The sequence below is a fragment of the Lissotriton helveticus genome, chromosome 7 (genome assembly GCF_964261635.1).
Source record: "Lissotriton helveticus chromosome 7, aLisHel1.1, whole genome shotgun sequence".
Lineage (NCBI taxonomy): Eukaryota > Metazoa > Chordata > Amphibia > Caudata > Salamandridae > Lissotriton > Lissotriton helveticus.
In genome coordinates this window covers 987817200-987843333 of record NC_136068.1, presented here as the reverse complement: position 1 = coordinate 987843333, position 26134 = coordinate 987817200, and the positions used below count along the sequence as shown (strand labels likewise).

The following is a 26134-nucleotide window of genomic DNA, read 5'->3' as shown; positions in this document are numbered from 1 at the left end:
TTTTCCGAGTCGCTCCTGGGAAGAGTCCAGTTAATATTGCAGGCCTTTAGTCCTGAGGGGTCCATATTTCCCGGGGTAGTCTTCTATCACAGCTTGGCCTCACTACGCTGGCTGATGTGCTTGGAACGTTGATATCGCATTTGCGAGAGATTAAGCTATTGCCATTGTAAATGACAATGCCATTTATTTATCTGTTTTCAAAACCAACACATAAATAAAAAGTTTGTCATTCACAATGCCAATAGCTCAAACTTTTCCAAGGGCGAAACCGTTGCATTGTAAATGCTTGTTTAAAATTGTATTTACTAATACAAAATGGTGACTGCCACTCTATATCAGTAAATAAGAAAATGAAGAATTTTGGGAGTAAAACGGCAAAAGAAACAAGCATTTACAATGCAACGGTTTCGCCTTTGGAAATGTTAAAGCTATATGCAATGTAAATGACAATGCCATTTATTTATCTGTTTTCAAAACCAACACATAAATACAAATGTTGTCCTTTACAATGCCAATAACTCAAACTTTTCCAAAGGCGAAACCGTTGCATTGTGTGACCTGCAAGAACAAGAGTATGCTGTTAGTATACACCAGCAGCTAGATATGGTCAGCTCCAAAGAAGTATGAGAGTTGGAAGTCGCTGCAATCAAACATCACTACGTTCAGAGCCGGCCATATAACATCGCACACCGTCTGTCTGAGCTGGCATTATATAAATGGGGCTGGGGTACAGGGAAATAATTTCATCCAAGAAAACCATTTCTTCCCAGCTTGCATGTTTTATTGCCAATGTGTTTGTATCCAAACAGCATGTAAAATGCATCTATTCAGACACGTATAAGATTGTGAATGTTGGCCATCCCTCACTCTTAAAACACAAAAATCTATTACATTTAAAATACGATGTATTCATTGCCAGTGAAAAGTGGGTTTTAAACATGCAAACCAACGTTAACTTGCTGATAGATTTAAAATGTTTACTCTTCAAATGCTGTGAGCTAATTAATCGTCTAAATGTATAAGAGATATGTGCCTGTAATTTTAGCATCTAAATGCTCTTCCTCATTTATTTCTATGACTGTTTATTATAGTTGTGGTTTCATGTAGTGCTTCTTTAGAGTACTGATAAAAACCTAACATGATTGCAGTTCCCATATACCATGCCAGATATGTCTTATGTATGCTTGGCATCAGTGTGGAGTTGGCATTATAAATCATGTGGCTAATACGGTGGCCACAAAGTATTTCGTTGTTAAGAGCTATGCATCCTGCAAGTACCTTGCAAAATATAATTTTACTAAAGCCCCTAGTTAAGAGTATAATGTATATGTTAAGTAAATTACTTGATCATTTGCTTGTGTTTGAAGTGCGTGCATGAGTGTATGTGCTCCTGCTAATCCGGATAAGGTAGGCATATGCTTTCAGCAACAAAAACTCTAGGCCATGTCCTACCTACATTTGTAGAGGGGCTATGATCACATTTGGACGTACTGCCACAACATCCGTGCTTATGTTTAAATATACTTCTCAAACGGTGTACTGCTCCACATTTGTATGGCTGTACTTGTTTTCTCCTGAATAAGATGATCTTTAAGTAGTAACTTCAAATTAAACTTATTGCACCTGAAGCAACAATTACAGTGGACAGCATGAGCCAACAAAAACCAAACCACACTATGCAGTAGTATAATGTAACTGCACTGAGACATACTAACCTGAACTGCACTATGAGGCTGCCATAGCTGTACTGCACTATTATGCTTCGTTATCTGAACCGTGTATAGTATAAACTGTGCTGCCCTGTGACCTGCACTGCACTACAACAAAGCATCATCTTCACGAAGTACTCAAATATTAAACACTAGACTGCACTGTGACACCAACCAACCTAAACTGGACTATAACAAAGCATAATCTAAGCTGGGTCCTGAAATAGCATAAACTGGACTGCTCTAAAACACAAGAATACAATATGAAGAACTCCAAAAATAAATGAGAGAACTGTGCCGCCGCTATCCACGTGTGAATAACACAACAAAAGCATTCACCAGCTATAAATATGGGGTCGTTGGAGCCCCCCTCTGGGGCTCGACGTCCTGAAAAATGGCCCCTCTGAGCCTCAACAGGCTCTCTTCAGCGTTGGGGCGACCCACTGCCATCCGGGGCCGCCCTGACTCTCCATTTACTTCACCAAATGCCCCCCAGAGCCTCTCAGGGCTCTAAATACAAAAAAATGGGGCGGGGAGCCTCTCCGGGCTCTGTGCACGTTGGGGCGACCCACTGCCAACCGGGGCCGCCCTTGAAGCCCTCGTGGCTTCACATACCCAAGGAACGCGAGCTCGCGCTACTGCGGGGGAGGGGCGGACACCGGCAATGTGTCCCGGCGCCCCTCCCTTTCGTCGGCTCACTCACCGGCCGGCGGCTCTCTCTTCACTCGGGGCTCTCCCTCCAGTCGGGGAGCCTCGGGGGGGGGGGCAGGCACCGGCAATGTGCTTCGCGCCCCCTCCGCTCGCTTCTGAAGGCCGCTCCTCTCGCTGCAGGGCTCCCTCCGCTCACGGGGGCCCTGCAGTCCAGCTGCCATCACTCTTCCTCCTCTTCTCCCCGGACCCGGCGGTGATTACCCGGCACTTCGGAGATTCCCTCGGCGAGGACGGGGTCGAACGGCTGACTCGGCTTCCGGATCCTCGCTGGCGCGGCTCCACTGCTGCGGCCCAATCCGGTCGCGGCTCCTGCGTCGAGCCTCCATACACGCCCAGCTTCTGCGGGCAAGGCATCGAATCAGAGCGCGGCTCTCGGGACAGGCCTACTGCAAACGGCCAATCAGAGCGCGCCTCCTGTCAACAGAGGACCAATCAGGTCGCGGCCCCTTCGTTTCTCTCGCTTCAGCTTCTGATCACTTTCAGGCCCCCGGGCCGCAGCGGTGAGAACACGGGGCAATGCCGGGTGGGCACCGGCTCTTCAGTTAGTTAACAATCGAGGTGGCCACTCGATCGGGCCATAACAGGACAGCGAGGAGGGGGGACGGCGGGAGGAGGGACACAAGGCAGGACAGCAGCAGAGGGGGCGGGAATGGACAGCGCATCTGAAATCACTTTCAGTGAAAGGGGAGGGAACGGAAAAAACGTAACTCCGCCCAGGGAAAAAATCTCGGGAACGCCCCCGAATCTGGTCCGGCCTTGACGGACAGATCCGGCACTCAATGGCTAGCCTCCATTTATGGAGCTAGCCAATGAGAGCCGGGGGACGTTCCCGAACTCCTTATAGTCAACAAAGGATTTCACCTGCGCTGAAAACCTGCGCAGAGCGCAGCTTTTCCTGCGCTGAAAACCTGCGCAGAGCGCAGCTTTTCGGCAGGCGAAACCCAAAAAGACCATGATGAGGCAAAGGAGGAGGAGATGGGGGATAAAGTGGCAGACAGGAGGGAGGGGAAAGGCAGCACATGAAGGAGAAAGTAAGATTTATAGTGTGGGGAAAACACACAATGGAGTGAGGAACAAGGAGTGGGGGTGAGGTTAGAAACTCACAGAAGTGCATAAGCAAGTCAGAGCTTACTTCTTTTAAGAGATTCTTGCGGACTCATGCCTCCCGGTTTGGCTAACCAAGAAGGCCACTGCCTTTGCCGATATGAATATGGAGCGGAGTTCTTAGATGGTGCCTGCTCTGAAACTGTAGTGTGAAGAGCTCTGTTTTTTTTGTCCTGGTTTAACATGGTGGAAAGTGGTGGCAGGGATTATGATGCCCCTGAGATACCTCTCATGCCCAATCTGAAGGTACCGTAGGACTTGTCCCTGCAGGTTAGAGAGACCATGACAGCAGAGCATCTTGGAGACTATCTTGAAGAGGCTTGTAGATGTGCTGGTGCAGGGTCCATGACAATCCGAACTGCGGCAGGGCCCCAGATCCTTGTCAAGTATTCAATAGTCCTCTCCTATTTCCCCTTCCCAACCATTATCTCTTGATAGAACCCCACCCAGTAAAAAGACAACACCGGGAACGTTTTACACTGAACTGCAAGCACAAGAGGGAAGATGACCTCATGTCAGCAGAGGGAATGGACTTTACAGAGTTAAGAGTTTGACTGGAGAAGTCGCTGGATTGATGGAATCTCTCTATTTGAACCAGGAGAAAGTGGTTCATCAAAGGGTCGCTAGCCCACATCACATGCTGAAAAGCCAACGGATGATGAGCCAGTGTTTGACCCAATTTAGTAGATGTAGACTTAGTCTTTAGAGTCAGTCTTGATGCAAAGGTGGCATATTAAATTTAAAAATAACCGAGGAAGGTTGTGGGTGGAGGGAGGTGGAGGGAGGTGGAGAGGTGCAAAGCCAGCTACCAGAACAATGCTTCAGATCCACAGTTAAAGGCAATATAGCTTGGACACCGAAGATATACCTGAAGTAACCATGTTTGGAGCTAAATATACTAAGGCTCCGTAGAATGGCATGCCTAGGTCCTGGAGGCCTGCCAGGATAAACTCGTAAGCATGAGGAGGTATTGGGCTAGAATTTTGTAGCCGGAAGAAGAGACGAAGACCTCAGATCCTGGCCGGACGTAAACTGCGCACAAAGTGCTTTACCGATAACAGCAACAGCATTCATCACTTCTATGTGGATGTATCACACAGTGACATCCTAAGAGGAATGTAAATGGTGCAAAACTCTTCATATTTGAAACGGGTGCTGGTTCCATTACGTTGTTCAGTTGACAAGCATGCTGGTGGCGAACAGCTCTTTTTGGGAAGTCATCCAGTGAAATAATACTTCCTCTAATTCGTCTGTGTTCAGTTTAGATTAGATCAATCAAAGCGACTCAGATAATCTGTCTGAAAACTGTCCCCCAGAGAGAAACACTTTAGTACATTGCCCAAAACTAGATGTCCAGTGCCACCTTCCACGTGCATCATGAACTCCAATATCTAGGATGCAGCATGGCAGTGCACAACCGTCCATGAAACCTACAGGAGAACGCCTCAGTATTCGCCCATATGCTCATTACATTAAAAATGACGTTCAAATGTATATACACATAGATTTTACTGCATATGTTTGTATGAGAAAAGGTTGTACAAAAAGACAACTCTATTTCTGCTATTATGCTAACATGATAGGACAGGTACAGTGTAAGATGCTAAACAAAAAGGTATGGAGAAAAAAGTTTAAAATTGTGTCGACTCCTTCTCCAGCCATCTAGGTCTGAACGGGTTTCCACTTAGCAGGTTTTAAAACTTGAAACTATGGTCCTGAACGAAGATCCAGGAACAACCACTGAGGCACCCAAACAGGGCCCAACATATGTCCCCAACACTTATTCCATTACTCTCGGAGAGCCACTGCAGCGGGTCTTACCAAGAACACGCAAGACGCAAACAGGCTCACATGCCTTGGAAAGGTCACTTCTGGAAGCCTTGAACCTTGCTAAAAATTCTGGAGGCCTTGCTGTATGGTATGCGCGGTCACGTTGGGGAAGGTCCAAGACCGCCTTTATAAACTGGGACCTATGCAAGAGGAGGATTGAAGACCTGAGGAAATTAGTGTGCATCAAATAGATGTTCAGGAAGGAAGCACAATTCCCCTCACCTTTCCCTCATGCCAGCCATGTCCCAGCCAATCAGCGGGAAAACAAACAGATGAGAAAGAAGGAGACAGTAAAGAGGAGAGTATCTGTGCGCTCGTAGGACAGCCCGCGGTGTCTCATCCAGGGATTTCACACTATTTTGAAATTCTTAGGGCAGCCCTGTGCTTCCCCATGGATAATTTTGTGATCAATAGCTGCAGATATGGAATATTTTTGCTAAATTCACAAATGTTCTCCAGCTGTGTTTAAATAAAACATCCTACTTACTGAATGGAATATGTAGTTGCGATTGCAGTCGTTTACCAGTTTATTCCACAATGCACTACCCTCACTGACAGGTGCCATCTGACATTATTACAGCTGCTTAACATAAAGCTTGCTTTATCTTCTTGCTATGAATCTCCTTTGTAGATAGGAACCACCCCGCAGAATCTCAATGTGCAGATTGCGACACATGGGCGAAAGCAAGACACCATCGGACTGGAAACAAAGAAGTATAAGAAAAGGAAAGACAAAGCAGCAGGCTTTTTCTGTCTTTGTACTGGGGATCTCGGACAACATCCCTGCATCCATCAGGACTGCCCCAACGCGGCTCCAGTTTAGGAAAGGGGGAAGACATATCTCTTTAAAGAACAATGCAGTAATCATGCACTTTTGCGCCCAGAACCCAGCTGCCTCTCCTATCACTCGTTGACTATATCCTTGCCTTTGACCCTGTACATCACTCCACTGCATTTGGCGAGGTGTGTACTACACAAATACATACTCCGATACATACAGATATAGCAGTGCAGGAATTTTACATGTAGATTTAGTATAAACCGTGGCTGTGCATAAGAAGAAGAATACAGTCAGATGACCGTTTCTGTTTTCAGTGACATTTTGTACACCCAACAGTACTGGATAAAGGAACGATGCTACTGTGCAGTACTATAAATGGTATGGGTTTTGAAATGGAGTTAGGATATCTGGTAATCCACTGCATGAAGGTGTTACAGACGTAACTGACGGCAGAGTTAAAGTGCTCGATTGTTAACAAACAAGAACAGCCACAAATTATTTTCTTGGATTTCATTTATCTTCACTATTAAATTTTAAGCCAATTATTTGTGAAACACATTGATAAAGATCGCACTCCACTTGTTCATTTGCTCAAAATCTAGTCCTTGATAGGGAGATTTCACTTTAAAACCACGCCATAGGAAATTTTCTAAAAAGTCGTTGTTACCAGACTATTCCCACTGACATCTGGGATTATGTCATAATCTGAAGCAGATTAACCTTTGAATGGGCAATTTAGGGACCTTTGTCCCACACTCACAACTGGAGGGAAAAAGCTGGAGAGCATTTCATTGTGATAAACCAATGGCACGGCCCCACATACGCTAGAAAATGTCCTTCAGGGGCGGCATCTAGAAAGTGGAAATGTAACTTTTGTTTAATCAGGAGACGCAGTTGAGATGGTAAAATATAAACCCACTACCGAGAAAATGGACAAGGACAAGAAGTGGACTGGAAAAATGGAAGAGAAACCTAACGAGATTAATAGAGTACCAAAGCGAGCGAATATCTTGAACGAAGCCAACGTTGAGGCAGAGGACAGAAGCTGGAGTGATCTAGGTGTGGCTCTAAAGAAGATGATAACGTATGAAATACAAAAAATAAATGCATGGCTTTAACTGTGCTACCCCTGCTGCACCTCGGTATAGACCCTGATAAATAATGCATTTGTCACACTCACTATTACAACTCTCGAAAAGTTTAATGATTTACCTCCAGGCAGTTAAGATAAGAGAAGTTTATTTTAATGACCGGACAGACATTAAATTTTAGAGTCAAGGTTGTGTCAAGGAGTGCCGATTTACTAAAAATATATTTTCAGCGAAAAGTTAAAGTATGCAACACATGCGGACAGGAGAATCAATGGAGGTGCTCGGCAGACGGACACCAGCCAGACCTGATAGTAAAAGAAACAATGTGCAGGCACAGGAAGACTGGAAAATCGTGCCACTGCCACACAGATCCCCGAGTGCACCACTCACACACCTATAAAGGTTGAGCATTTGAAGGAACCTTTTGTACAAAGTGTATGTCATTGCTGTAGGTGGCTGGATTGGGGATGCAAATGATCCGGACAGTAGGGGAGATGTGGCCACCACTATGGAGACTATTAAGTGCAATCCTTGGTGCTGACTCGCGGAGCTGTAATCCATGTAAACTGTTCATTAGTAGCTTTACACGCACAGCTCTGGAGATTCAGGATTAATCCACCGACTGCTAGGTCCTAGGATTTTCTGGATTAAAATGCACAAAAAACAATGTCTGATATTACCACCCTTAGATAACAGCAGCTTTTGATTAAATGATGTTCAGGGGCAAATACTTTCCTATAAGGCGGCCAAATGAATTCATTGAAGGAGCACTGAAGTCTAGGAATTTCTCCTAGCAGTTCAGTTAGGGAAGGCATGAATTGGGACTCCAAATGGCAGAGAGCTGGGTGGCGTCACAGGGCCCAACAGGAATAGGAATGAATGTATGCGAAGGGGGTAATTTAAGGGCCCAACAGCATATTGTTTGCCTTTGTTTAGGACTGGTGTGACAAGTAGTAAATGTAATGTGTTAAAGGTACCTCTCCGTATTGCCAAAACTAACATGAAAGAAAAGTGCAAAAACACTACTCATAGTAGGACTTAGTTCACACAATTGAACTCATTCAGCACCAAAAAGAGCTTAACAGGCGAGCACTGATCAAACTGCACTCAAGAAAAGGCACTTTGTGACCCCTTGGTGGTGTCTGATAAGAGAATCGCCCGACCTTCCTCCGCGTTAAGAAGGCTTGGCATTGATGGAGTGGTTTCAATGCCTCGCGCCAGGCCTCCAGGACTCTGCACCACGAGTGAATATCAAGGACTCAAAGAGGTCTCAGGAACAAGACAGAGCTGCCAAGAGCCAACCTCACACGACCCCCAGCTGCCCTCCAGCTGGTTTGCGAGGGATAATCCGGGCCTTCTCCCTTTATCAAACACATGACCTGTTGAGGCTGTTTTAGAGACGAGACTATTAGACTTTGGCATAGAGTTTTGCTGGAGTCTGTTTTCTTTGATGTGCGCATGTCCTTGGGTGAGGCAGGAGACAGTCAGACATTGGCCAAGCAGACTGCGGAACGGCAGCCTGCCCCAGAGGTTTGCAGTGACGTAACATAAAATGATGCCATTCCCCGCACAACGAGGGACCCCTGAGCAGGCGCACAACGCCCATTGGACTCAAAGGGCCTCAGCTCAGCCCCCCCCCCCCAAACCCGGCGTGTGTGGCAGCCCGGGATGAGACAGCTTCCCGGGCACACACACAGCCACACCGGAGCACTTCACAGGTCTTTAAAATCCATTTGCATATTAATGAGGCCTTGCTGTTGTTTCACCCCTTCTTAGAGCCCCTGCAGCTCCACTCTGACTATTGCTTAAAGAGTCAGCCCCACCCCGAAATGTTTTTTTACCCCACCCCCCCCAATGTGGCTCTAGTTGCGCCTCTAGCCCCCTGAGTATCCCACATTTCACAAATAGGCATTAACCTTGGTCTCAATGGGGGACCCTGAAGTGGGGGGCACAGGGGCTGCTTAGGCTTGTGTTACGACCGTGGCGGTTTGACCTCTTCCCTCGTCAGAACCACCTTTGCACACTAACCCAAGAGGCGCAGCAGGGAAACAAACATCAGCGACAACTTGCGAGTCTCCAGGTAAAATAACTCCCCTCCCCCATCCAACGCACCGAAGAGTAAAACCTGGAAGCAAAGACCGTCCAGGCCTAAAGGACATCACAACAAGCAGTCAAGGCATCACCGCCCAACACGCAGCACAGCGGCACGAGCTTAAAAGCCTTCACTGAGCCAATGGTTCAGAAGTAATACCCAGTGACTGACTATGCTCGGGTTTTACAGAGCTGCTTCCCCATCGTGCTTCAAAGGAGAAAAACAAACCACTTAAAACACGCCACTATGACTCAACTCTGCCACCATGTGATGAACTATTAGACTACAGAAAGTAAGATGAAGAGACATTGTGTAGGTTTCAATTATTCATCTTGTGCAACCAAGTCCATAACGGAAAAGAAGTACGTGTGAATCCCAGGTAACAAGCGTGCTCCATAAACACAGTGTTCGGTGTTTAATTTGTTTACTTCCTTCTGCCGTGTTCTCGGTTGCTACCGAAAGGGAACACGTAGCGCGTTACAACGCACGCGCACTAAACGAATAAAGGCACTTTTACCTCAAAGTGGCTTCGTGCACCGTCTGAGACGACAAATGCGCGTGCTAACCTGCATACCTGAAGACAATGCTACCAGAGATAGCACCTGCTGAGTCAGAAGCAGGGCAAAAGTCGTGGGGTACATGCGGGTGGACGGCGTCCACACACTATTTTCACAGGTTGAACGCCGCCCACCATGCCAAGAAGCTGGGCCCTGCGGAATTATAATGTGCCGAGTTCGTCCTGGTGTCATTTTCAAACACCGGGACACATTCAGCAGCGCCTGCACGCTGTCTGCTTTCGATCCGTAACAACGTGCTGGAGGAGACAGGGCTTTCTTTTTTAGACTCCTGTTGTGCCCATAACAATGGCCTAATTTGAGGGGTCATCAGGCCTCCTTTTGTTCGAGTCTCTGGGCTGGAAGCAGTCTGGAGCCTCACATCTGATGCAAATGAGGTTGAGTGGAAACAAAGGCTCACAGCTTGTTAGCACTTTACACACACTTTAAAGAAGCAGTGTGATGTCATGCGCCGTGGTGTCACCCTTAGTGATGTCACTTGCATACTACCTAACTAGGTTAGTCACCCCACTTCCTTTTTTTTAGGACTTGTGCCCTGGTCAGCAGTAAAATGTTCCTTCCAAGTATGGCAGAAACCGATGCACAGGCTATGTATGCACAACTAGCCTACAACTAGCCTACCCTATACAGTCAACCCTTCCTGCGTAAACGTCAGAAATTCATGCTGGCATACACAAAGTAAAAGGGCAAAGAGGTAGGAGAAGCGAAGGTTCAAGTGAGCAGCGATGACCACGCCCTTCCTCAACAAGAATATTACCAAGTTGTCTGCAGAGATGTTTTTTTCTGTGAATAACCAAAATATTTATTCAGTACTGGGGCACAAATGACTAAATCCATTAAGTGAGATATAATCTCATGAAGTAACTCTTAAATGAGCCTTTCAGACAAACAACTAGTCTAAAATGAACTTTGTTGGGGATTGTGCGAGAAGCAGGACTGGGAAAAGGGACCCACTTTTCCCTCTAAACTGGACGGCACGTTTGAGAGTATGGACCTAGTGGTTTTCTTATGCACAGTGAGGGAACATTGGTGAGGCAGTAAGCTGTGATTTCTCTAGTTCTAGACAGGACCACAGGAATTTTGCAGCAGGAGAAGACCAAATAATGCGTCAGAGGTGACTAAATTACGCGGCAGGAAAAAAGAAATTATGTGGTGTAATAAGGCACATTCTGCAATAGTATTTCATTATTTTGATATATTTACCTTAACACCATCTGGGCAAAGGTTTCACCTCATTAGTGCCAGTGTAACACCCAAATACAACAATAAGTAACAGGAAGTGGACAAGGCTGCCTTTGCAAAGGGCCTTCCACTGCAGGAACACTTGTCGCCGCAATTTAGTAATTTTTGATCTGTTTAAGCTAGAAACATTCTTTTTTGTTGAAATCTGCAGATTATGCCGCGGATTATGTGACAAATGTGGCACATCAATAATTATGCAGAAAACACAGCAGCCTCAGAATCGCGTAGTTACAGTGTCCCTGGGTATAGCATACAACAATAGTAACATGGAATCACACCTTTGTACAGGAGTAATACATGTGTGAAAGTATGTTTATTTGCAGACCTGCTACAAATAACACCCCTGAGGTTTATGGTCAAGTCAAACTTCACGTAGAAATGCATTCATTTTTGTGAGCCCTTTGCCCAGGACACGCATGTAGTGACTTGCAGCCAGTGGTCCCAATTCTCCAGGCAAAGCTGCACAGGTTAAATATACAGGTAATTACACCTATGCCAAAGGTCTGTAGTCACAAAAATACCGGGAAATATAATCCTCTCTAGGAAGAGATCCACCGCCCCTGATTTAGAACACTCTGGCCAGTGAAGAACTGTGGTCAGAGTGTTACACACCAGCAGAATATGTCTAGACAGCAACACAAAGGATTTTGAGAAATTTACACTGAACTCAAAATCAAAGATGGTCCCCAAGTTTAGGGCTAAATCTGACATAAGCAGCTGGAAATATTTGCACGAGGCATTTTACTAGGCACGGGTAACGATTCACATGCGGGCAGGGTGCTACCAGAGAAATTTGTTAGGTAAAGATCTCCAGGGCTGCACTTGTAGCGATCACCCCAGTGCTTAGCTTGTAAACTAAGAAGTGCCAGGCCCAAATGTTTGCTCAGAAGCTGCCGCCCGCTCTGCAGAAGGCTAATGTGCCGGAAACCAAAGCTGAGGAGTCTCGAGTTCCCATCATGCATCTTTAACCCATTGACAGACACTGAACGCCCTTCTATACACCCAGTGTCGTCCCTGCTTACTCCCTTTGTCACTGTTTTCCATCTTTCTCTTCCTCCTCTTTCCCTCTTTGTGTGTTTTTCGCTCTTTCGTTCTGGGTCCAAATGTGACTGGGAAAAAGTAAGTGCTAGTGCCAAAAAGAAATGCTGATGGACCGCACCTGCAACCACCGGCTTAAATTAAGCACTACATCACCCCACCTCTAAAGCCAAGTTATTTACTGTAATCTTGGCAGGCAAGCAACAGAAAACATGTATTCTATAGATCAACAGATCATAACAAATCATGCTAAACAACTGCCCGAGTACAACTGCCTGAGAACATCATCCATTGAGAGATCAAACATATTCTCTTCATCAAACAGCAAGGGGACGACCTTATCCAAGTCCATAAGCCACAATTGCCGCTTCCTTTAAAGTGCAGTGAATGCACATCGGCTGCATTTGTTCACTTAATTCTGAGGCCGAGTGTAAACTGTTCCGCCTGGACATGTTTGGAGAACAGAAATGAAAAGTAGTCACATTTGTACCAAAGTTTGCCAAGATAACACCAGTATTAGAGTGACTGCCAGGCGTGCAGATGTTACTTTGATAGTGCGAGATATTTGGCTTCCTGTCCTTGTGGATGAATTAAATGTCTGCCTTCAGAGAGGCCTCCAACACTACTACAGACCGAGCCTGGTGGGTCCCAGTGACAATCACCAGAGTACTGGACATTAATGGTGTGTTGCTTACAGGCTTGGAAACAGCAGCCTCTTGGAATGGTTTCACCCAAAGGTTTTTTTCCCCCAGCTTGAGGGTTATCAGTTCCAAAGCAAGAGAAGGCTATTGAGGGGGAGCCGATGGCCTGCAAAGCTTAAGCACTCTCACCCACAGATGGAAGAGTCCCCGTCTTATTGGTCAGCACGTAAAGCATCTACATTATGAAGGGATAGTAACTCTGGTGGAAACTCACCTGCATCATCGATTATGTAAATGAAACACACCATTTACTCTAATAATTTAAGGAAAAGCACAGTAATAAATATGGAACGCCTATGTTTTCTGAATGGGTTATAACTGAATGATCATATATAGTTTTTCAGTATCTAGAGTTTATTTCAGGATTTTCACATTTCACTCTTACAGAATGAGAGGACAAATTAGGTTGATGAGTTCTGATAAAAACAAAAATAAATCCGAGATATAATGAGCACAACACCCTGCAAATAAGTTTAATAAGAAACTGATTTTGCTACATGAAAATAAAAATAAAAACTATCTTACGCTGAAACAGGTGACCAGATGTACAAAGAGACACCCAAAACACATGGCTGGACATGCAGCACCTCACACAATAAATACAGTAAATACCATAAACTCAAAGGAAGAGGTAAAATGCACACCATATGTAGTCTTGTTGTATGCTTATGTTGAATCAGTAGATATACTTTACATAGCTAATTTTTTTACTTTTTAGCATGAATTGTGTTGCTGCTTTTTTTTTCACCTGCAAAGGCCTATTGTGCGAGGACATCCTGAGACATTTAGTGTCTGAGATCATAAGGTATTTTTAACAGTAAAAACTAAGGGCCCCAGTAGGATGGCGGGTGGATCGCCCCCGCCGGGCTAGCAGTTGTCACCGCGGCCCGGTAGGGGGCGATACGCCCGCCATCCATGCAGAAATGACCGCCCGCCATATTACAATGGCTGGGGGGGTCCGCGGCGGTGCCTGCCATGTTGTGCATGTGCACAACATGGCTTCCTGGCATTGTGGCGGGCGGTGCGGAGTGCACCGCCCGCCACAATGTTAGGAATGCAGGATGTGCCCGCCACTGTGGCGGGCGCATCCTAATGGCCCCCACGGGACGCCCGCCCTTATGGCGGGCGGTCCCTTTTTAATGTGCCCCATAGAGTCTCACATTCCAAGCCTATGGCATAATTAAGGATGGCCAGAGGGAAGGCTCCATGCCAAATCGGGAGAATGCAAGCCAATGGGACCACAGAAGGCAGTCAGGGGTAGGCCATGCATGTGGAACTGATCGACGAGCAATTAGACGGTGCACCAAAGGGTAGACATGAAAGGCTGTTGGACCAAGAGTGAGACTAGGCTGTAAACTGTGAAATGCAGAGGCCTGAGTCAGTGAGACTATGCTTACAGGAGGGAGGATAACCACGAGTAATACAGCCCGAAAGGCTTCTCACATCGCACAGGCGCTGTAAAATTCTCATGGCTGAGAAGCTGTTGGCAGCAAGGTGTCCGTTAAGGAAATCTATATAACCCACAGACTACATTATCAGAGAAACGCCTAGACAAGCCTTGAGCATAAGAGCAAACAGCAAAGATGGGAGCCTTTCAAATGCTTCAATAAATGGAAAGTGCAAGAAACAGACAGTAGTTACAACATAAAGTATGAACAGGATTCAAATATAGGTTCCCTGCAATTGATCAGTTCTCTCTGAATAAAGAGGCAGGATCAAGAATTCCAGGGAATATAATTGGCGGTTAGAAACCACTGAAAACAGATCTGAGATGCAGGTAATTGCACCAAGTGAGACAAGGGCACTACAAACAATTCTTAGCACCTCTAGCTCAACTGCCACGTAAAGCAACACACAACATATACATTCCTGACAATAATTACTTTTGGCTCAGCCCACACAAAAAGAATACTATATTACAAAGTAATAGCATTGTATAGAGCATAGTACCCCTGAAATCGAAAAGCGGAATATTTAATGCTGCACATGAACCAGAAAAGCCCAGACTCGATAACAAGAAGTGTTCCTGACAAGACAGGTATGCAAAAAGGCAGCTAGCAAAACTCTGACACAGCGGCTGCGTACAATATTTCCAGAAACTGTCTTGGGTAGAAAATGAAAATGCAGCCCGATGCATCTTTTAGTCCCCCGCTCCTCCTCTCTGGTCTCCAGTGCCCTCTGACCCTTTTAGAGTTAGTCGGGCACGGCGGGAAGCGAGGCGGAAGCACTACATGGCCTCGCTACAGTGCGTCGCTGCTCTTCCCGCCACCAGAGGGGCATGGGCGCGCGGGAAGTGGATGCTCCTCCCAGCCCATGTCTGATGAGTGTGAGAGCGGCAGCCGCGTCCCCTGCGTCATCTTTTATTAAAGGAGCCCAGGTTCATGAGCTGATTGATTCCCCGGCCTACCGTCCCACTGCACACGAGGAAAAGCCGGCCAAGGAGGAGGCCGAGCACTGATGGCGGACGAGTGGAAAAGCAACATCGACCTCAGGCAACCAGACCACAGGAGATGAAAAACAGACACATGCTCCTTGGACAGAAACATACACAAGGCATGTTAAATAATACCACAGAGCCACATTAAAAGCAAAGTTAAAGCAGTAGGGAGATCAAACTGTCAAAGCAATAAATGCACCAAAACACCCATTCCAAACAGCAAACCAAAGGTCCAACACAGAATATGCAACAAAGGTTAAAAGCCTCCTCACAGTAACTGCAATCAAATTCCAAATCTGCTTTCTGGTCCATATCAAATGTGCCCCAACAGAGGCGGAACTTCCTAGAGATGGATATCCACATCTCCTCATCCATGCATTAATTCATTCTGTCTGCCTCTGCTTCAGAAGTTCTCCACATATGCCAGCTTCATGTGGTAAAAGCTGGTCCTGTTAGAAGCTCGGTTTGAGACAATCTACCTAGAGGACTAGGCCGGAATCTGAAGCCCTACATGGATACCAGCACTGTATGTGAAATCTGCTGCTAATATTGACGCTGCGTGGAACGATACATTACACTCAGTAACCATTGGGAAGAGCTGGATACATAGAGACAGTCCATTAAAAACATCCAGGGCTCATAGGAAACAATTAGCATTTTATAGAAGCAAGGAAGTGGGTAAATGGAGTGAGTTGTTTATGGCACTTGATGGTGGCTGTGTAAATTAACATGTTTATGTAGAATGTGCAGGAGAAAGGCTCTATCCTGTGAATAAATAAATGTGTGCAGCATGTTAATGAACGTTGTCATGGAGAGGCTACTTCTATTAGACAACCCCTGTGCGGCAAAGAGAATGTATGAACCCAAATGATTCATTAAAAATGCATCTGCTCTCAGCCTTGTCAACACATGTAGTACTCAAAAAGCACACAGAAATACTTACTGTGCAAAACATGTACCCCTGGCACTGTGTAAAACATCTGCCCCTGGCACTGTGTAAAACATCTGCCCCTGGCACCGGCTATGTGCTAGAAGCTCTTTGTGGGAAGATCTACCACCGCTACTAGCCCTATGCGGATGGTGCACCATCAATGCTATATCTGCATGAGATGGAATACTCCTGGCACCATATTACATTGGAATAGATAAGCCAGTCATCAGCTCGGTATGAGGAAGGTTAGCACGTGCCACCTGCATGGGTAGAACCCCGCCCACAGCAATGGTGAGCTCTAGAATGGACAGCAGCGCTCTGGACATTGCCATCGCCCGAGATCCAGAATTGCCCATTTTTGGTCTAGTGTACCACACCCACCGCCTGAAACAATCTCTGAATGCGAAGAGATACCCAATGTAATGGCCGTTTATTAATAGATCTACTCAATACTCGGCCTTCATGGGACGATCTTACCCTTATTTTCATGTAGACAAATATAACCCAAGTCCTCGATCTCTATGGAGGTTCGCCCCTAGCAGCAACTCTTTGTTGATCTAAATGTGGTGTTCAACCCATCTTTAAGGATTTAACCGAAACACACTGATATTTAGGATAAAGGAGAGGTACAGTATAGCACATGATTTAAGGATGGAGCAAAAGACACACAGATGATGAACGGAATGTGGAACAAATCAAACATTCACCCCCAGTCAAGAGATCTGGGTTAAATCTATCGTTCGTTTGCTTACCATGCCACCCCAAAGGAATGGATTTAACCCAGATCTCTTGACTGTGGTGAGTGCCCGATTTATTCTGCATTCCGTCCATCATCTGTGTGTCTTCTGCTTTCTCGTCCTAAGTTAGCCGGGTATGCCTAGACGTGGGTCCTGTGCTCTCCATGCCAATGGAGTCAAGCTAGCCTGGCTGATGAGGGGTGATACCCCGTAACTGGTCCCAGGAAGCTTGTTTCCAGTCCAGGGAAGTCCTGACTTGACAGTTCGGGCTGGACTGTTACCATGAGGAGCAGGGTCAAGACAGATTTACATATGGCTGGGTTTAAACTGGAGGGGGAGGAAAAAAGTGATGGATTTAGACATCTATGTATAGGGGTGAATGTTTGATATTGTTCAGAATTCTGTCCATCAATGATTCCATGTGCTTAAGGATGGAACACTCAGTCAACCCTTGGACTTCTAACTCCAACTATGATGCACGTTGGGGACTGTTGAGAACTGCTGTGTAACAGTTCGAATCACATGTACTCTCTGAAGAATCGCCACCCAGAGGAAGTGGTGCACATGTGCACTTCCCAACCCTCCACCCACACCACAACAAAGGAGCAATAGCAGAACCGTACCTCCCCCAAATTGAGTGTGTACGTAGCCACGTACTAGGACTCGACTCCAAGCTGTACATCATTGTATCCCCATAGTCGACGAATGGTCGCTGGTCCCTGCAAAGAGAAACAGCACAAAGCTTGTTGAATTATACATAAAACAAAGGGGCTAATCAATCATTTAAAGCAGCCATTGTGTCTCAAAGCAGAGCATTTTACAGAGTGGTTTATTCATGTCTAACATTCCATGGATTTAAACAGTCCACGGATTCACAACAAATAGGACTATAAAATACTCTTTGTAACATTTTAGCCGTTTTGCAGAATGCTCACAGGCCACCTCAGAGCTACTTAAGATCATGTTGGAAAAAACTTAAGTATACAAAAAGATCCTGAAGGTAAATAGTAGGAGCAGGGTGTCCTTTGTGTGGTTAGGCAGGAGGAAGAGGAAGGTGTGCATCACTGTGCAATCAGATGCACTTTGTTTATATTTCGTCATAAAAGGTGGAGCCGAAAAAAAGAGGATACAACCCATTTAATCTGCTTCTTTCCTTGCGTAACCCTAGACTATTATGTGGGTCTGCAACTGCACCCTCTAGTAAGGAAGTGAAAAACTGCAGCATAAAAGTATAATTTACTGGTCTTCGCATAGCAGGTCATTTGCAGCATACAGTCATTTAAAGCACTGGAACTAAAGTTGCTCTATCTATCGTGTGACATTTCTCCCAGATTTGTAGAACTATTTAAACAATGACATTCTCATGCTTGTAAAGGGGATTCTTTCAGTTTGAAGCAGAGTGGTTGCAAGTTGCACACATTTGACTCAGTAGCGGTTTCCACACACTTCCATGTACTGTCATGTGTTGGACGATGGGTAGGGCTGCATTATTCATTAAGCAAAATAAGCACATGTTTAGGGCATCAAGAGGAGGGGGGCGCCACAGAAATTTTCCATTGCCGGATTTGCCATGGACCATATGGTGTAAAATTGAATGGTGCAGCCAAACCTACAAAAAAAAGTGGAAGTGTACAAAAAGTTTTATTTTACGGTTTCTTAGTGTTTATATTTTGAATTAAATATATATTGGGGGACCAAACTCTTTTCAGTGCTTAGGGCCTATAATGTTCTTAATCCGGCTCTGAAGATGAGTTAGCTGGAACACAGAGATTAAGTGCCTTGGCTAAATCACACACTATCATTCGCTTGGGGAAGCAGTCATTATAATCTGCTGCTCCGATTCCACATATGAAGATGTTGTTAAAATACGCAGCCTTAGACTGCGAGTCAGTACAAGAGGTTAACATCAGGTGTGAGGATGTAGAACGTAGAAGCTGATGGAGGGCACATCTGCAGCCTTAGTCCAAGGATTGTAAAATGCTCTAAAAATTATTCTGAAGGCCTATAATAACATTATTCAAAGAGCAAGGAATCAGGTAAACATTTTAATCTATTGCAGGCATTTTTAAGGGTATTCTGCTAAAATCTTGTTTCAAAAATATTGTGAGACACAAATATTTCAAAAATATTTGTGGGACAAAAGATAGAAAATAAAAATGTCGTTTTTTTAAGACTTGCAAATATATATTTTTTAAATATACTTGTACAGAATATTTTGAATTATTCAGTTGAATTGAGTTTTATTAGTTTTTGTGTTATGGTATTATTTTGAGTTAAGTATGTTTAGTAATCTGTAGAGTGTTTGTTTGGGATTTCATTGTATATGTTTAGTTTTATTTTATCAAAAAAAAAAACAAAAAAAAAAAGCAAAAACGACAATTATATCTAGGGGTCAAGAAAAGAACAAAATAAACTCACTGTGATAACAAGACTTCTGCATGGAAAGACAACAAGTGTGTAAATGTGTAAATTCGAGGTGGAGACCCAAGTCAGCTCCCAAGTGTGACACCAATAAGTGAGCTAAAGCTCGAGGGCATGGGTACATTTTTCCCATCAGTAGCCACTCTGTACCGCCCTTGTTGACATCATTTGGGTTCTCCTTGCCCTAGTACTGATGTCAGTACTAAGTATTGTTATTCTAAATAACAATACTTAGTACTGACATCATATCACACCAAAGGTTTTTGGAACAGCCTAAAACAACACCAATAGGTTGTTTTCCTTTTTCCCTTTCCTCCTGGGCAAGGAGAACCCAAATGATGTCAACAAGGGCGGTACAGAGTGGCTACTGATGGGAAAAATGTACCCATGCCCTCGAGCTTTAGCTCACTTATTGGTGTCACACTTGGGAGCTGACTTGGGTCTCCACCTCTAATTTACACATTTACACACTTGTTGTCTTTCCATGGAGAAGTCTTGTTATCACAGTGAGTTTATTTTGTTGTTTTCTTGACCCCTAGATATAATTGTCGTTTTTGCTGTTATAGTTGGGGCACATATCTAGATTAGGTCGTTAAATTTGCCCTTGGACCCTCTTTCTTAAGGAGTTGGTTGATACATACAGTGCAGCTGAGGCTGCGGGTCCTTTGAGCTCATAGACAATCATATTAGGATTAGTCTTTTCTTCCGCTCTCAATCTCTAATAGAATTTATTTCGAGAACACTTTCTCAATGATACGGAGACATTCCTAAGCGCTCTGGTAGGGCTTTATTTATCTAGATATATCAGCTCTGCTCAGACATTCTAATTCAATTATGGCAACAAACTGGGGTTTGGCATTTGAAGACGCAGAGGTACAGAGTATACTAGATGAGAACTCTAGTATACTAGACTGTATTCCTGTGGCAGTTAGTAGTAACGAGGAAGGGTGGGCTAAGGTTCTCATACTGAAGAAATCACACTCTAGAACTATAGTCCACGGCATCACTATGGCAGAGTATCTGTGTGGAAACTGTGCACCTTCAGGCCTTATAGTTAATAAGGCTCCTAGACTATTCTTGGGCGACAAGGAGTTCATTAAAGATTGGTCCATGATAGTCTGGAGGTGCACACGGGACTGGTTAGTCCTTATAATAAAAACAGCAAAAAGAGTAGCAGACAAAATACTTGTAGAAATACAAATATTAGAAGGACAAATCAAAACCACAGTGAAGAGTACTCTATTCAAAAACAGACAGGAAGAAAGTAACAAAAACAATAAGGATTTCAAAGAAACGATACTGTTTGCTAAATTAGAGAAATTTAAAAAAGATCTGGCCAAATTCTCAACAGAGAGAATTTACCCCTATACGAGTGAATCCTATGTAGCGCCAGCCTTCAACCAAAGTGGGCGCAAAGGCGGCTCCACTTATGGGACCTCCAGCTCGGAGGATGCCTCAAGTGACTCTGATAACTCTCAGAATAGTAACACAACTAAAATATACAGAGGGCGAGGCAATCGAAGAAACTGGAGAGGGAATCCTCAAAACCAAAATCAAAATCAATTCCAACCCTGGTGGCAGCCAAATCCATGGATGTATGGCCCCACTTTTCCACCAAAAATGGGTCCTTTCTGTCCCCCGCAAATGCAACAAGGCCCGGGGATGCCACCTTTTTTAGGGTTTGGCCCGAGACGATCGAGAGGAAGGACGAGACAAGGACCCACACACCAGGTACACTGGGGGCCTGTACAACAACCACCACCCACATGGATCTGAGGAATGGGAAACAGATACCCAAGGAACAAGCAGGACCGAGCAACACGATAGTCTTGTGATCAATTTAAGCTCCCATCTACTAACTGAGAATGAAGAGAGCCTGCTGAATAAAGGTCTGGGTTTCGTAGCCACTCAAACAGGGGACCCTTTTGTAGCACAGACCGAATTAGCGAAATTCTTCAGAAAAATAAGACTTCACTACTTTTTCGCCAAACAAAATGTTGGCGACAGGGACATTGATAAAAACACTGGCCTCAGAAAACCATCAACATTCAAACCACCGGTTGTTGGTCTGCCTGCAAAGGTGTCAACATTTGAAGAGGCGGTCGAAAATGATGTCAAAAACCTTTTCCTGACTAAAGACAAACCTTTTATCAATATGTCTAGAAAGGATCAAGCCCTACTGTTGTAAATAAAACAGCGGTATTATTAAGCATTAGCTGAAGCCATAATGCATCAGTCCAAATATCTAGTATAGGGATTTCATTTTGTATTTCGAGTCCACCATTTTCATGCCCTACATTGCCATGTGCTCAATGTTCTGATTGTCCTACCTCTCTGCCAGTTACACTGTGGATTCTACCTAGTAACAGTTATTATTAGTCCTTCTTGAGAGTGTAGCGCATGCTCAGCAGAAGTAACAGTTGTTCCTTATTAGCATAGCCCTCCCATGTTCTAGAAATACTGTTAGTTGAATCTTGCCCCTTGCCTGCTTTTCCCCTTACGTATTTGTGCTTATTGTTTTATCTCGACCTTACAAGTAACTATGTTGCCATGTTCTAATAACTTTGTAACCTTTTAACGATGTAACCTGTAACTATGATTGTATACTCATGTAAAGCGCTCTGATACCTCCAGGTCTAGCCAGCGCTATATAAAACCTTTAAAATAAATAAAATAAATAAATAAATTTGGAAATGTCCTTACGTGGTTGTAACCTCTGTCTAAGCTGTAAGCTGAACCCCTTCCACTGTGTATAAAAGGGGCCATGTGCTTGTATTCAGTGTGCTACTCTGTACAATACTGTAGAAGTGTTGTGGAGGTTGTATCCCCACCTTTAAAGGTTTATTAAACGATGTTTTTGGATTTCCAGTTTCCTTGCCAACTTCATTTGTAAGTCTAAGGACTTTGTACACAGAAGGGCGAACCCTTTCGGTACCTTTGGGCCTTGCTGAGGCCTGAACTCATCAATTGGCGCCCGTCACGTGGGGCTCATCGGCGACTCGGAGGCTCGAAGGACTGGTCGTGACGAAGGAATGGAACTCTGCCGGGGAAGTGATCACTGCCAGCGGCGTCTTTAGTCCTGGCATCCTGAGGTATTTATTCCTTCCTTCCGATCTGACCATCTGGGTGGCGCCGGTCTTCGACTGAGACCTCTTCTGTCGGTTTGCTGTGGATAAGCTGTTTGAGCAAATTGTGGAACTTGGCAAGTGGAATCTGGACGCTCGTGCTTGGTAAGGACCAATGTATGGTAATTACTGTGAGTGTTTATGGTAGCCAGTGATTAGCAAGGCAGTTTTAGGATACGCTTGCTGTGGCTTATGGATATGGATATGAATATGGAGATGTTTGGATGATCGATCATATTATGATTATGAATATGGGTATATATGCGTTGCAACACATATAGGTAGGCAATGTGGAGATTTTTCTCCAACATATGGTTGTGAGCGGCGCAACGATTAAGTGCCATTTTTCTGTATAATATTGCGTATTTCGCACTATTTCTAGCATGCCTGCTTTTAGCGCACTACGTAAGTGGTGCTGCTGTGGAAACCGGTTAAGTCTTGAAGAATCGCAGCCGGCTCCCCCAGAAGGGACGCCGAATAGGGACATGTATATTAAGTTTGGTCTTTCCCCTATAATGTACAGCACATTGTGGAGGAAGTATACCAAGAAGGATCCTGAGTTGAGATGGCCTTTGTATGGTTCGTTTGATGTGCGCAAAATTGAGTATGTGGAACAGTGCCTGTGTAAGCGCCGAGCGAGACAAGATATGTTTGAGAGTGTGCGAATGTGGGTGAAAGAAGTACGTGAGCGTGAGAAACGTGAACATGCGCTGATTGAGAAAGAGCAGAGGAAGAATGTGCGTGAGAAGGCGCAAGAAATGAGACAACGTGAACAAAAAGATGCGGAAGAAAAACGGGAAAAGGAACGTAGATTGCAGATATCTGGCCAATATCCCATTCGTCGGCCTCTTTATCCTGTCCTTAATAATGCTGATGATGATTTTTCATTACTAGATCGTTCTCCGCCTCCGTATGCTGGCCCGTCTGCTCCGAAAGGGGAAGATGAGGATTCTGGATCATTTAAAGATAAGGTAGACACGCGGTCCAAGCTAACATCTGATCGTATGGCGGAGCTCCGACAAATTTCTTATCGTATTCTTAAGGGTACAATTCCTCTTGCTGAAATATTGTTGTCTCTTGAAAAATGGCCGGACAGGGAAAAAATTTATTTTCTTGAAACCTTTTCTGATGAAGTAGTCGGGGCTTTTCGAAAATATTCTCCTGTTCTTGAACCTGATGACATAATACAAGATAATAAAGAATTGCGTAAAGGTCTCTTTTCTCCTTCCCAGGCAGCTGATGCAGTTCGACGGTTATTCGTATTGCGGGATGAGGCGTCTCGGTTACGAGAAGAAAAGCGACAAAAGACGGTGGACGACAAAGAGACGGGTTTGAGTGGCGACGGGAAACAATCACCTATCTTTTCTTCAGATAAGGTCGATATTGTGCATGTTAAACCTATGCGAGAGGCAGCGCCTTTGTATGTTCCTCCTAAAGGAGCGGGTACTAGTTCAGATAAAGATTCAGCTGATGCCCGAGGGTATTTTATCTATAATTGGGTATATACTCCTTGGAATAGAGCGGATGTTATGGCCTTAAAGAAAGCGTTACCTGACCCACGGAAAAATCCTGCTGCCTTTTATGAGGAAGTTGAGGGGGCTTTGAATTCTTGTACTATGACATTAGCTGACATTGATTTATTCTTTGGTCTTATATTACCCCCTGACATGTGGAGATCAGTACGGAAAATTGATGATTTAGTGACGTTTAAAGCTAAATGGGAAGACATTGAGGAGGAGGACAGAGCTAGGAAACCTGCGCAGAAACCACCCCAGCTCATTCTAGACCTCCCTGCTGCTATTTTGATTAAATTAAAGACGATTATTCCCCCTAAAAAGATTGACTGGACTATGTTAGCATCTTGCAAGCAAAAGACAGATGAATCAGTTTCTGACTTCTTTACGCGATTTGAAGAAACTTTTCACGATTTCAGTGGTCAGTCTCTGACGGATGACACGGGTCGACATCTGTTTGTAGACAAATATGTTTCGAATTTATTACCGGGAGTAGCAGCTCGGTTGAAAGCGAGTGAAAGCTCCTGGACGACTTCGACTCCGGCATCCCTCCTGACAATGGCTCAGTATTACGAGCGTCAGGAATTAGAAGCAAAAAGTAATGAAGATAAGAAATCTAAGGATTTGAAAACAAAAGTTATGTTAGCACAAGTGTATGGACCACCCCAGAGAGGAAATAATAGAGGTGGTCGGGGTTTTTATGATTCTACATATAACCGCACAGACTTGGCTAAAGATCAATGTGCATATTGTAAGCAACGAGGCCACTGGGCCAATGAGTGTCCTTTAGCGCGAGAACACAGGGCTATGGGACGGGGTAGAGGTTTTGGGAGAAATCGTGGGGGTTTTTCTGGACCACGAGGTAACCTAAATGACAGGGCTAGATTCGAATTTAGGGAGCAACAACAAGGAGGGTCTAATACCTTTGATAGACGAAATCAGTATCAGATGTCTGACTATGTGCACCCCGAAAGTCATGATTCCCAATATGCATAGGATTGCATAGGATGGGGGGAGGAATCAGTTGAAGTACCAGTAGATCAGAGGGGTCCTTATGTTACAGCACATGTTTTGGGTTCTACTGATCAGTTTTTGGTTGATACAGGGGCTACTCGTAGCGCTTTGTCTAAACAATTGGTTCCGAGGGCTCCCCTGTCTGGCTTAACGATCACATCTGTAGGGTTCGATGGAACACCTTCTCTTAGCCCATTATCTCAACCCCTTGCATTTCATGTCGACAAATTTACAGCACCATGTCCATTCTTGCTTTCCTCAAACACGCCTGACAACATTGTGGGTCTAGACATGCTGAAACATTTTAGAGCCACAATCCGCTGCTCCCCTGAAGGAGTACGCGTGATTTTAAATGACAATTACCCTGCAAAAGAGAGAGTGTGTATGGTCGCTGAAAGTGCTGCATTAGCCTCTTTACCTCACACGTTGTGGGCTACTTCAGACACTGATGTGGGACAGATGGTCATTCCCCCGGTTCGCATTAGTGTAAAGGAGGGAGCTGTGTTGCCACGCCTGCCTCAATATAGGATTTCACAGGAGGGTGAGGAGGCGCTCATACAGATTGTGCAGGATCTCATTCGAGTGGGGGGGGTGGAAGAAGTCCCATACAATGTTTGTAACAGTCCTATTTTACCAATCTTGAAGAAAGACACTGATACTAGGGTATATCGATTTATTATTGATTTGAGGGAGGTGAACAAGATAGTGGTGCCCCAATACCCTGTTGTTTCTGACATCACGACACTCCTTACCTTGGTCCCACCAACAGCGACAACATTCTCGGTTGTCGACCTGAAGAACGCCTTCTTTTCGATCCCCATTCACCCTGATAGCCGTTACCTTTTCGGCTTCACTTTGAATAATCGATCGTATAGATTTTGTAGAATTCCACAGGGCTATACTGAGAGCCCTAGTATCTACAGTCAGGCATTGAATAGACAGTTGGATTCCTTTGTCTTGCTTGAGGGGGTAGTGCTTATTCAATATGTCGATGACATTTTGTTGGCTGCTGACACCCCTGAGCAATGTGAGACTTGTACATTGTCCTTGCTTTCCTTTTTGGCTTCTCACAATCATAAGG

The 26134-nt window shown here is 44.8% G+C and overlaps 1 protein-coding gene and 1 long non-coding RNA gene across 2 annotated transcripts in view; one reads left to right on the top strand and one right to left on the bottom strand.

Annotated features, from left to right (window-relative positions):
• LOC144769498 (uncharacterized) overlaps positions 1–26134 on the top strand; it is a 362974-nt gene that overhangs the window by 6944 nt on the left and 329896 nt on the right. The gene's annotated exons all lie outside the window — the stretch shown is intronic.
• Positions 1–26134, bottom strand: part of LOC144769497 (proton-coupled amino acid transporter 1-like) — a 469650-nt gene that overhangs the window by 196022 nt on the left and 247494 nt on the right. Inside the window, exon 5 of the mRNA XM_078653627.1 lies at positions 17603–17698. Coding sequence (XP_078509753.1) covers positions 17603–17698 — 96 coding nt within the window. The remainder of the gene's footprint in view (positions 1–17602; positions 17699–26134) is intronic.